The sequence below is a fragment of the Actinia tenebrosa genome, unplaced genomic scaffold (assembly GCF_029948245.1).
Source record: "Actinia tenebrosa isolate PJP-AT-01 unplaced genomic scaffold, QUT_ActTen_1.0 PGA_scaffold6__47_contigs__length_16458017, whole genome shotgun sequence".
NCBI classification, from domain to species: Eukaryota; Metazoa; Cnidaria; class Anthozoa; order Actiniaria; family Actiniidae; genus Actinia; species Actinia tenebrosa.
This window is the reverse complement of record NW_028292583.1, coordinates 4,548,061-4,560,345: the sequence shown is the minus strand read 5'-3', so window position 1 is coordinate 4,560,345 and position 12,285 is coordinate 4,548,061. Positions and strand designations below refer to the sequence as shown.

Sequence of the window (12,285 nt, the reverse complement as noted above, 5' to 3'; positions counted from 1 at the left end):
GCTCAAACCGGAAGTAATATAACCAAACATGACCGCTGTTCAAAGGCTTAGGGGCTCATACATTGTGACATTCCAATTATTATTTGAGCACAACACAAGTTTTTTATCAACTTTATTCTTACATTTAGTGCTTGAAATCATGACTTCTGCTGTCACTGACTACTGTAGATCCTTGGTAAGTATTGGAGATTGAGTGATTTGGAGTTTATGGTGATGTTGTGTGGTTGTTTTATAGGGTATTTTTGTGTTTTGTTAGGGGGCGAATGGACGACAACTTCGTTTGGCGGGTCATGTTGGATTTGACAGTTTACCCGATCAACTCGTAAATAAATCTGTAAATAGTGGTTTTGCCTTCAACATTTTATGTATAGGTAAGAGAAACATGTCCTTCAGAGTCAAGAAAAATTGTGTTCTGTGTCCTTTAGTGATTCCTTTGTTAAGCTAGGAGGGACGGCGCAAGAATGTGCCAAGCTTCCGTTTGTAAAACCCTGAACTTATTAACTCAGATTTTGTTGTTTTGTTAGGAGAAACTGGGATTGGAAAATCTACTTTGATGGATTGTCTTTTCAAGACCACATTTGAAGGTACATTACGGACTAAACCTTCATATTTCTGGTCGTAGTTTGTTAATTTTTGAAGGTGTTTTGTAAGTACTTGAATGAAGTGTTCAAAATGAATGAAAGGCGTTTCCCATTTTGAACAGAATGTTTTCATTAAAATGCTTGCAACAGGTGGGCTTGAATTGCATTGGAATATGCTTGAGTTTGTCTTTTAAGCTAACATTGAAAATATTTTTCAATAATCTGAAAGAAGTAAAGAGAAAATCTTGCTAAAATGTTTTTTCTTATTTTCGTTTTTGATTGATTTTGTTTTGTATATAAATTAAATGAACGTACGAACTCCAAAATGTATTCATATGTAATATTATGCTTACGTTTTTTTTAAATATTTTATAAGTTGAAACAAAAGATTTGTAGCAATATTCAGACAAGGAATTTTGTAACATCTTTGTGGTTGTTTTTACAGGAGAACCTCACTCACATCATCTTCCTGGAGTTCAAATTGAACACCACAGTTATGGTATGAGGCATGATAAATTTATTCTATAAACAGGGATTGTGGAAAACATTGATCAACAAAAATTGATGATAACATTGTAGGACGTTTCAACATCTCATTTATCATTAATTTTTGTTGTTCAAAATTTATTCTAAAACACTTAAGTATTTTGTATGTAATTTGGTATGATGTACACTATGCAATTTATGTTTTTAAGAATTTTTTAAAAAATGCATAGAAAGTATTTATATAATACGTGTACCTCAATAAGGCACAGAGAGTGTGGTTGTTGATAGACTCTTTCTTTCTCTTCTCCAATGAAGTTCTATAATATATCGCCAAAATACTAAACTCTCTTCAGATCCTCCCGTCCCTTGGAAGTTGATCTACACAGGTCTGAAGTATTTCTACCAAATGCATGGGTGGTGGTGTTGATCATGATAGCATAGACCCCATTCCCTTACTACATGTACTTATAGCTACTATAAATTTCCATGGTTACCCATTACATGCTCTTCTCAGATCCTCCCTACCATTTTGAAGCTTTAACCCCTTCTGATGAGTAGGGTATCCCATTATTTACATGACATGATTTTCTTTAGATTTAAAGGAAAGTAATGTGAGGCTAAAGCTGACAGTAGTGGATACAGTAGGATATGGTGATCAGATCAACAAAGAAGATAGGTACGTTATTGCAGGGACGGTGAAGATAGAGGGGCTGGGAGTGCTACTATATACTTACTCCATCGCCCCCTCCTTCCCCCTCCCCCTCCTCCTCCTTCTCCCATAGGATTATTATTATTTTAGGGTTATCAATATCGATTTTCGCCTTTTTTAGCCATACTCCTATTATAGACTACATAGACAAACAGTTTGAAGCATATCTGCACCAAGAAATGAAGATAAAGAGGGCTCTAAATACCTTCAGTGACACTAGAGTACATGCTTGTCTGTACTTTGTATCTCCTACTGGACACTCGTAAGTAGAACATAAGTACCCATTAACTTTTCGCAGTTCACAATTTGGTGTTTCTCAATTACATGAAAGTGTTATTTTCTTCTTAGCAACAACATAACCATGAGATTCTTTACTACGTTCATAAAAATTTTAATTTAAAAAGAGATAAAACTTATGTATCTCAGACAGCTTTACACATATAAAACAAATCCTAGATATGTAAAATTGAATTAATATGTCCTTTTTTCTCGACAGACTAAAGTCTCTTGATTTAGTGTGCATGAAAAAATTAGACAAAAAGGTAATGATTTGATTGTTCATTCAAACCTTTTCCCTCCACTTGGATTGTGGCATCTTTAGACATGTATACATCCAGGATTCATGGAATTCCTCAAAAATCCTGGAACTTATAATTTATCCATTTTAAAGAGCACTTCTCAGCGCCCTTGATTACTCTTTAAAAAATTGCTAATCTTGTTGTGGCTGGAAAAAAAATCAAATAGATATGCTGCTAGAAAAAATATGGCGAATTTACCATAAAATTACTCCATTGCCAACTTAAATTCATTCAACATTCACGTTATTTGACTGGAAATGTTTTGTCACTTTTGCATAGGTCAATATCATACCAATTATTGCCAAAGCAGACACCATTGCTAAGAGTGAGCTACAGGCATTCAAAGAAAAGGTAATAGGACTGGTACTGTGGTGGTAATTAAAACTTATATCATTAAAGCTAAATTTATTAATATTTGCTAATTGTTTTAATTCTAAAGATCACGGAGGAGCTGGAGAGCAATGGAGTTGAAATCTATAAGTTTCCAACTGATGACGAAACTGTAGCTGAGATGAATAATTCAATGAATGTAAGTTTACTGATATGTGTCTACTATTCTTTACCATCGGCTTCTATTGATAGCAGTTGAATTTCAACTGAAGGAACTACCGACGTTAAATATAGGTACTTTACCTTTTTTTTAATGCTTTAATTTATGTACAATAAATTCTTTTTTTTTTTTTGCAGGGTGAAATCCCATTTGCTGTCGTGGGTAGCAGGGACGAAGTAGCTGTCAACAAAAAAAATGTTAGAGCACGAGTTTATCCATGGGGCACTGTAGAAGGTATTATGAATGTTTACAGATTATGTATATTAATAATACTTTAGAGCTGTATTCATATTCCTTGCAATATATAAACAATAGCTTGTGTACAGCTGCTTCTTACCCCAGGGGAGACGGATGGATTGGCTGTTCACAGGCTATATAAGTCAAAATTGCCCTATTTCACTACAATGTATGACATCACTGCTTGTTTATGTGGGGGATAGAATCTGCAAATCCAATAGAAAATTCAACAAAACTTGCTCCTAGAGAAACAGTTTAATCTAAGATGGCCTGGTTTTCAGATATACAAATATGTGTTAACTTTTACTAAAAATATTCTGAGCGTTTGCTGGCTATTCTACTTCTCTTAATAGATTGATAGGGGTTTTAGAACAATTTTCAGTGAATTTGCGTTGATTTGACCCGCTCCGACGACCATGATCCTTTGCATTTAAACAATAGATTGTTTTGATGTGACGTCATAGTGAAATAGGGCAATTGAAACTCTTACTATTGAAAACAGGGACCAGTACTTGGTATTCGCATTGTAAAACTATGAGAAAATTTAAAGAAAACATAAATGCTACAGGATATTTTAGGATTATTGTAAGCAATTCTAACAAGGGATGCTTTTAATTTCAGTTGAAAATGAGAACCACTGTGACTTCGTGAAACTTAGGGAAATGCTGATAAGGTACATGTGATAACTGTAACCAGTAGATATACATGGTATATACACCTAATTCAAAAAACGTTGTCATCGCCAAAGGCGATAGGCAATAGGTCATTCCGACATGGAAATGGTTTCGTTGAATACAAAGAACATCGAATCAATCTCAGCACGAAGGTCCATACTCTTGACGAGAAGAAGAAGAAGAAACACAAGTCATTTCGAGCTATTCTTGGATCTTGGAATAACATATATCCTATCACTTTTCACTTATCGCCTATTGCCTATTGCCTTTGGCGATGACGTTTTTTGAATTAGGTATATACAGTACTGGGAGGAAAAGCACGCAACTCAAAGAAACAAAAAAGATCGAATTGGAATTTAGATCGTTAGTTTTTTTCTGAGGGAGGAAAACTAGAGAACCCAGGTAAAACCCTTGAATCAAGGCAGAGACCTGACAAACTCTACTCACATGTAATGCTGAATCCAGGAATCGAACCTGAGACCCCAGATGTAAGAAGCCAATAAACTACCACTACACTACTCTTGATTCTCAATAGTCCCCTTCACCGTTCCCTGCGCCATCTTGAAATTGAAGGGTGAGCTTGCAATGATAGAGACCTTTTTTAACACCTTGGACAATTATTCACATGTCTCTATCACTGCAAGCTCACCATTCGTCTCGCTTCAATGCAAAACACTGCTACTTTTACCTTACTATTCTAAACTCTCATCATAAATATTTAATGTTGTGTCACAGAACCAACATGCAAGCCCTGATTGACAAGACCCATGCCTTTCATTTTGAGCTGTATCGACGGAGCAAGCTAGAGGATATGGGCTTTAGTGATGGTGATGCAAACCACGAGCCCCATAGTCTGCAAGAAACTTATGAACAGCGCCGTAAGGAATACATGCAGGAGTTCCAAGAGAGAGAAGAAAAAATGAGACAGAGATTTGTACAGAAAGTTAAGGATAAAGAGAGTGAACTCAAGATGGCTGAACAAGAGGTAATGCTTTTGAGTCATTTTAAGCATTTTCCCTGACAATGGGCGTTAAGCCTAAAAGCTTGGAATAAAAAAAAACAAGGTTGTTAATATATGTAATATGGATTCAACCAAAAATCTATCCTAGTTTTATTTTATTTTTTTCCAAGCCTATTTGAAACATAATAATTGTAGATAAATTGCTTCAACTACCTTAAAAATTATAAATTTAATACCAGCCTACAAAGAAACACTTAATGTAATAATAATTGTTTATCATGACGTCTTTAGCTTCACGCTAAGTTTGATCACCTGAAGAAAGTGCAGGCTGATGAAAAGAGAAAGATTGAAGAAAAACGTCATATGTTGGTGAGTAAATATATAAGGTGTGGTCTTACTTCCAAGGACGCAAAGGATCATAAATTTAATTCGTTCTCAAAAGAAATCCTAGAAAAACGTTATTTGAGATTGCATGTCCACTGATACGAAATCCTTTAAGCCATGTTTTATACTAAGAAAACATGATAAGAACTTTTGAAGGAGTGACAGGATCGTCACAAGGACCACTGCGGTTTCAATTCCAGCCAATCAGAGCTGGTGCGTCCGAGTTGAGGAAGCTATAAACACACTTTGGTCTTTAGTAGGAGTTTAGAAATGATTAGTGAATGAGTCGTACTGTATACCATGTTATTCATAGTTCCAACTCAGATAATAGCGAACTACGAGGATTACGAGCCCTTCTCTATTCTATTCACAGGGCAGTAAACTATTGAAACAATTCATAATCAATTTTCCGCCATCAGTTTTAAATTCTGAGACATTCCATATAATTTTTTAAGCTTGTGGGACATAACAACGGTAACTAAGGGGAGTCGGAACCATAAATTATCTTACGTTTCTGAGCGAGAAGACAGGGTAAAGACGAATTGACAGCTAAATCTCCGTATATTCGTACCTATTTTTGATTGGTCCATAGCGGAAGCCACTTCAGTGCCAACATGCCTTAATGTTTTCCACTCACATCTTGATTTATCTATCATTGATAGGAAGAAGAAATAAGCCTGTTCACCAAGAAGAAAGCAGCAGTTACCGCTGCTCAAGCCTCGGCACAACAAGCAACAGCACAGGTCGCTAAAGAACAACTCAAGAGCAAGAAGAAGTAAAAACACCCAATGTTTTTTGGTGTACTTTTTCTTTTCATCGATAAATTTTAATCGGCTAGTGATATAACTCGTTATTAGTCACGACTCCGTCTGTATTATTAAGTATTATATTATTATTAAATTAAAGAACATATTAAGCAACTTTTCCTTAATATCTTAATGATCTTGTTAGTGCAATGTACAAAACCTTTTATTGATTTGAGTTTATTACTATTAAATGGTATCCGATATTGATTCATGTGGAATTTTGTTTCGTTTTGTTTGGTTCTTTGTTGGATGTTTCTCGCGCAATGCGTCAGCCGAAACCCAGGTGCATGCTGGGATACATGACGAAGATCGTTCCCTCTTCGTCCTCAACTTTTAAGGACAAATCGTAGCAGCTGAGGCGACTCTAGGAACAAGGATGTATTGAAGGTTAAAGCGAAATAGGGATGACGCACTTTTAAAAACGTTAGCAGCTCGTATAAATAGACGCGCAAATCAAATATGTAAAACCTAATTAGATAAAGATACCGCATTGGATGGGCAGCGATGGTATGATTAGCTTCTCGACTCCTGATTTTAAGGAAACGCAATAACGGCATCAGCTTACCCACAGACTAACCACTCTTATAAAGAACGGAGAAGCAATTATTTGTTTCAAAGGTTATATATTGTAACTTATCAGAGTGATTAGCTTGTGACTTACCTGGTTTTAAAAACCTTACCTGAAAATGTATTTCTTGCTTTGTTTGAAAGATAACGCGTTGCGCGCGCGTACGTGTTGCGAGAAAAGGGGGATCCGAAGACATGGAAAATATCCCTAATTCCTCCCATACGAATACTAACGGGTCTTTGATGACAGTGAGAGGAAAATTCAAATAACTGGTACGCAATCACCCCGACGCTACCTGTGCCGAGCGCATCTTGGTCAACGCGTGAGAAGGGACTCAACTAACACTAGAATAAGTAGATAGTTTAGAGCCCCCTTGCGGTATTTTTTTGATATGGTCGTGGCAAAACTCCCACAGCATTATCATCAATACGTCATTTTTAATGACTAACTATCTCGAGCACTTGGAATATTTTATACTCGACTAAGTATATGAATAGTAAACTTACATAACCCTCCTGCCTCTGTCATGAACTGCGACTGGCGGAAGTACAGTGTGCCTTTCCCGAATGGTTTTAGCGGGAGACTGCGTTACGTAAGTTTCCCACTCGTACGAATTCTTCCCTATTGTACTGTTATTACAATTCTCATTTTACATTTTGAGCTAGAGAAATAGACAAGCGAAAAATGAGAGATTTTTTTTGCGTAGCTTTTTCCATAACATTTACACCTTAACGAAAAAAGTCCTATCTTAACCCCTCCGAGGGGATATTTCAAATTGAAATTAGTAAGTAAAAACCCTTCAGATCAAAGAATCGATCGTGAATCACCAACAATTATGAATTATAATCTTCTATTTTGTGCTTTGATTTCTCTTCAGTCGGTGCATCATCACTTAAATACATTTCCCTAGTATATTTAATTTCGTTTGGAAATCGAAATGAATTAATAAAAATCCTACATTCGGTTATTAGCCATTAACATATGGCTTGACATGCTATTAATTGAACTGTACGTTTTGGAGCATGCGTCGTTTTGTCACCAAAACTAATATCGTAACGAATCTCGCTCCCAAATCATAACCGCTCTATAATTTTCGATTATGCAGTGCTTTCTCATACATCTTAAATATTGAAATTTACCATTACATTATACAATTATATGTCATAAGATTATTATTATTTAGTTATACTTTTAAAGAGAAAGCCAAGTGATACCTGTTTAGTCTTGCGGATACTAAATAATAATTTGGGCCCCCTGTGGTTTTCATGTGGATAACCCTCCTCCCTACCCACCTCCCTGGTAAAACCGCTGACTAGATCCTGAACAAATCCTCGATACGCTTTACATAGACAGACACTGTTCGATTACTTTATAGCGAGGAGAATAGCCTGTAAAACTAGGCTTGTGCCATCCTCGGGAACGCAGGGATAAAATTCTGTCGCTCGTTTCTCGCACAGAATTTTATTCCTGGTTTTCAGAGGATGGGAGTGTGCTATTTACAGATGACCTGTGAGTTTAGAGGTATGTTTATAGTAGAGAAATTATGTATCGCTTGCTTCTAGGGATTCGAGAACATTATGAGACAGAAACAGGTTGAGCCTACGATTATATTAATGGCCAGCGGCTGAAGTCCGTTGCTATGGCGAGTATGCTTCCTGATGCTAATCCTGCTACGAGACACCTAGAAACAAAGAAATATGATCAGAGAGAATCTCATACGTTTTCAGAAATTCAGGAACGGTTTGTACCTGACGCTCAAACAACACTAGAGTTTTCTAAATTGTTCGTAACACGTCAAAGTGCAGTTGTACGATTGGGGTTGTTGAGTTCGCAATGCAGTTGTGGTTTGTTGTCATGTGGTCTGGTGTGGTGTGATGTGGTGTGGTGTGGTGTGATGTGGTGTGGTGTGGTATGGTGTGGTGTGGTGTGGTGTGGTGTGGTGTGGTGTGGTGTGGTGTGGTGTGATGTGGTGTGGTGTGGTGTGATGTGGTGTGGTGTGGTGTGGTGTGATGTGGTGTGGTGTGGTGTGGTGTGGTGTGGTGTGGTGTGGTGTGGTGTGGTTTGTGGAGGATAGTGTGGGGTGGTGCAGTGTGGTGCGGTGCAGTGTGGTGTGGTGCAGTGTGGTGTGGTGCGGTGTGGTGTGCCGTAGTGTGGTGCGGGTGGTCGTAGTGCGGTGTAGTGCGGTGTGGACAGTGGTGAGGTGTGTGGTGCAGTGTATTGGGTTTAGGAAGGATAGGGTATGCTTGGAAGCAGTAGGCAGGTAGTATTCTAAGCAACTTTCTTCAATGCAAGACTTTAGCTTACTTTTCATCTGTGGATATCGCCAAGGCACGAATACTCCCATCACAGGGTGGATAAGTATGGATTAAGGCCAAGTCATGAGTCCGCCATACTGTCAAGTATCGACTGAATCCACCAGCTAACATAAAAGAACCATCCTTGGAAACTGCAATGGCCTGCGACCATAAAAGCATAACCGACGTAAAAACGATAATATACGGTATTGTTGTAAGATACCAATATGGAGGAAATGATGCTTTTTAGTGAGGTGGAAGGGATAAAGTCGTAACGGATTGCAACACATATCACATTAAAAGTGATATGTGTCTGCGCAATATGCAATGCAATGTTCACTCATTTAGGAACGATGTCACTGCCCCTAGGGCTTAGCCACTCGTGACAATGTTCCCGTCCCCATCCCTCCAAAAAAATATTGGCCTCTCTTACAAAAAAGATCTTTTGGATGTCTTACCAGCACATGATCATCTAGTTTCTTGGCCTCAATCATCATGCCATTGATAGTAAAGACTGCTAGGTGACCACTGTTGTCTGTATAGTTGACTAGTATCATACCCGATGATAGTAGACGAACCAGACGTGGTCTAATGCAGTCACTTGGTGCGTAGAGAATATGGAGACGATCCCCTGTCAGGGTGTGCACCAAACAGGGACCCTCTAGAATAACAAGATTTTTTATAAACGATTAAAATGAGAGCTGGTCTAAATAAGGGAACGATTGACTAACACATTTGATCTATATATTCCAGTTTCGAGTTCCGTGTTGCTTAGGGTTAGCCTCGAATTTGTGCAGAATATTCACGTGTTTCAGTGAAGATCCGTGGAATTTCAAAGTGTTTGTATTGTTGAAGTTGTGCATGCATTCTTTACTTTACCGTTGTTATTTGTGAATAATTAGACACTGATTCGAGGCTAATCCTGTGTAAATGAGTCTGTAATCAAGGAACACAGCGGTAATTTGGAACTCGAAATTCGGTCTATTGTTGAGTTAGCGGAAGGTGGTATACTGCATAATCCTTTATTTATTGGATGAAGATAAATGTTTACTGACCTTGTGATCCACTAACCACTAGTCCTAATGACGCATTGACATCTACACAAGTGATAGGCTGTTCATGGCCGGTCAAGATCGCCAGAGGAGATGGACTAGCATCTACAAAACATTGATGTCCAAAATTAAATGTATATGCAATACATCCCTCCTTGAGACAAAACAATATTACAATCCTATTTCTTTAACATTCCCTCACCTTCTCCTTCTCTAATTCAATCTCTCTTTGTCCTCGTCTCCCCATTCCTCTCTTTCTCTCTCTCTCTCCCACTCTACGTCTCTTTTTTTTGTCTTCCTTCTCTACTCCTTTTTATCTATATCTCTCTTTCATTTTTTCATGCCTCTGCTCTCACCTCCCTGTCCCTCCCCGCTTCTATTTTAATTCCATCTCCCTCCACGTCCATTTACTTCCCTTCTTTCCCTAAACCCTTTCTCGTCCTCATTCCCTACAGTTATACCGTACTTGCGTAGCGAAGAGGCACTCACCAGTTGATCCGTCCGTCGCGACAATTCTCTGCATCCGTTCGTTCCAGTGCCACACCAACAGTGTTGCGTCACGTGATCCTGACACTACGATCCCATAACCTCCCATCAGACCAGCGTGTTGATTGTAGGCAAGACACATGACCACGTCCCAGTGCCCAAACACGCACTGTGTTAATTTACCTGGGGGGAAAAATATCCATGTTGTAACAACACTATACCAACATTATCTTGGATCTGTTTTTGTACCCATTTTCATAATAATTGCTCGACCCAAAACCTGTAAACATACCGCTATCAGTGGAAAAGCATTTAAAACTGTTATCCCAGTAGCCGCACGCCATAATCGTCCTGTTATCACCAGTGACAACAAAACAGGAGGCGCTTGGGGTGACGTTCTGATCCAGTGGTTCACCAAGCTGACGTCTTTGACGACCCGCAGGAGTCGCTATGGAAAGAAAACATTTGTATTGGTTTTTGTCTAGTGGTTCTTAGCAGTTGGTTCAGTTCTACTGTATTTCTCGATGCTTTTGTTTTTTGATAAAACAGCTTTTAACGCGCTCCGCTTAGTAATAAAGCACGCAGGAAATGATGTAAGAACGCCTCAGCAGCCGTGCTTCGTACACTTATAAAGCACAGTTCTCGACCAATCAGAGCGTGCATACTATCTAATATCTATAAACAAATAAATGAAATAACTGAAATATATGTATGAGAGGAAAGATTACCTAGCATGGGATCCTGTTCTATCTGAGCTCCACGAAGACTTTGCAACGAATCTGGGGAAAATAGACGTCGTCGTGATCGTCATCATCATATAAAACTAATACAAATAATCTCAACGACTTAGAATTAAGGAATCTTTTTCAATCAGCGAATTTCAAAAAGCCAGAAAAGTCATTCAAAAACAAACCAAAACCTTAGCAACGCCATAACATATAAATAAAAAAAAACAAAATGTGGTTTTGACATCTGGTTGCCTTGGAAGCGCGATGTTGACGTCACTGGTATTTTGACTAAACCACGTGACTATCAAGTTCAGTATTTTTAGATCAATCTTACCTATATTCACCCAGCGATTGATAGAAAAGCACTGGTTACAACTGATGGTGACCACGGCGGGATAGACTTGATGATTAGCTGTGTGCGCAGCAACGTATGTTACAGGTACATTCTCTGTTACCTTGAATGTTAAGTATATACCTGTATATACACCACAAAAATCACACGGTTACGCAGTGGATCTACACAATTATAATATACCGTGAACCTACGAAAATAAGTCCCTTATAACATGATTCTATTGTTTTTCTTTTGTTCTAAGACCCAGGGCTTATTTTCGGCGGTTTACGGTCTGTAAATGGTATGAATTTCGCTTTGTAATTGGTTGAGAGCGCGTGGTTTGTGAGAGCACAAAGCACGTGTGCGTACTTCCAGTTGCATCCTTGCTATAGGAAAAAACGGCTATTCTATTTCGTATTTTAAAAAACGCTTGCTGTACTGAGTGGAGTTATATAAATGTACTTGGGGATTAGTATCTGCGTGTACTTTAAAACTGCAGAGCACCCACGCGCGTTTTTTCTATTTCTTCGTTCCAAATAGCATGTATTATAACATGTCTGTTTTTGCTATTATGATTGTGATGCAGTTCTCAATTCCATTAAAATATTAAGACTTACTCTTAAATGGCTCTTTATTGAGTAGGGCCTGAAATAAGAAGAAAAATAGGGTTCACAAAAAGACGATACGATAATACGAAAAACGTTTTTACATCTATACTGATACGGTGGTGTTGCTCTTTTGCTAACAAACCTGTTGTTCTGGTGTGATACGAGGTAAATGAGGTTCTAATAATAACTGTGATGGTGTTTGTCCAAAGCTCTTGATTTGCTGCTGTACAGCCTGGAAACCACAGTAAA

The 12,285-nt window shown here is 38.1% G+C and overlaps 2 protein-coding genes across 3 annotated transcripts in view; one reads left to right on the top strand and one right to left on the bottom strand.

Moving 5' to 3' along the window:
* Positions 1 to 58: 58 nt before the first annotated feature.
* On the top strand, positions 59 to 6,173 carry LOC116290636 (septin-2). The gene is made up of 14 exons (XM_031697718.2): positions 59 to 175; positions 257 to 371; positions 525 to 584; positions 1,027 to 1,080; positions 1,662 to 1,743; positions 1,898 to 2,038; positions 2,273 to 2,318; positions 2,634 to 2,705; positions 2,794 to 2,883; positions 3,042 to 3,138; positions 3,763 to 3,814; positions 4,551 to 4,800; positions 5,068 to 5,145; positions 5,823 to 6,173. Exons 1-14 carry the CDS (start codon positions 140 to 142, stop codon positions 5,937 to 5,939), a joined length of 1,290 nt encoding a protein of 429 aa, XP_031553578.1. The 5' UTR covers positions 59 to 139; the 3' UTR covers positions 5,940 to 6,173.
* A 778-nt stretch (positions 6,174 to 6,951) lies between these two features.
* LOC116290635 (lipopolysaccharide-responsive and beige-like anchor protein) overlaps positions 6,952 to 12,285 on the bottom strand; it is a 46,624-nt gene continuing 41,290 nt past the window's right edge. For both annotated transcript variants that reach the window (XM_031697714.2, XM_031697715.2), the window contains exons 45-54: positions 12,179 to 12,268; positions 12,046 to 12,073; positions 11,429 to 11,569; positions 11,095 to 11,145; positions 10,659 to 10,814; positions 10,370 to 10,549; positions 9,884 to 9,985; positions 9,287 to 9,489; positions 8,839 to 8,990; positions 6,952 to 8,215 (exon numbers count right to left, since the gene is read on the bottom strand). In XM_031697714.2, coding sequence (XP_031553574.2) covers positions 8,140 to 8,215; positions 8,839 to 8,990; positions 9,287 to 9,489; positions 9,884 to 9,985; positions 10,370 to 10,549; positions 10,659 to 10,814; positions 11,095 to 11,145; positions 11,429 to 11,569; positions 12,046 to 12,073; positions 12,179 to 12,268 — 1,179 coding nt within the window. In that variant the 3' untranslated portion in view covers positions 6,952 to 8,139. The remainder of the gene's footprint in view (positions 8,216 to 8,838; positions 8,991 to 9,286; positions 9,490 to 9,883; positions 9,986 to 10,369; positions 10,550 to 10,658; positions 10,815 to 11,094; positions 11,146 to 11,428; positions 11,570 to 12,045; positions 12,074 to 12,178; positions 12,269 to 12,285) is intronic.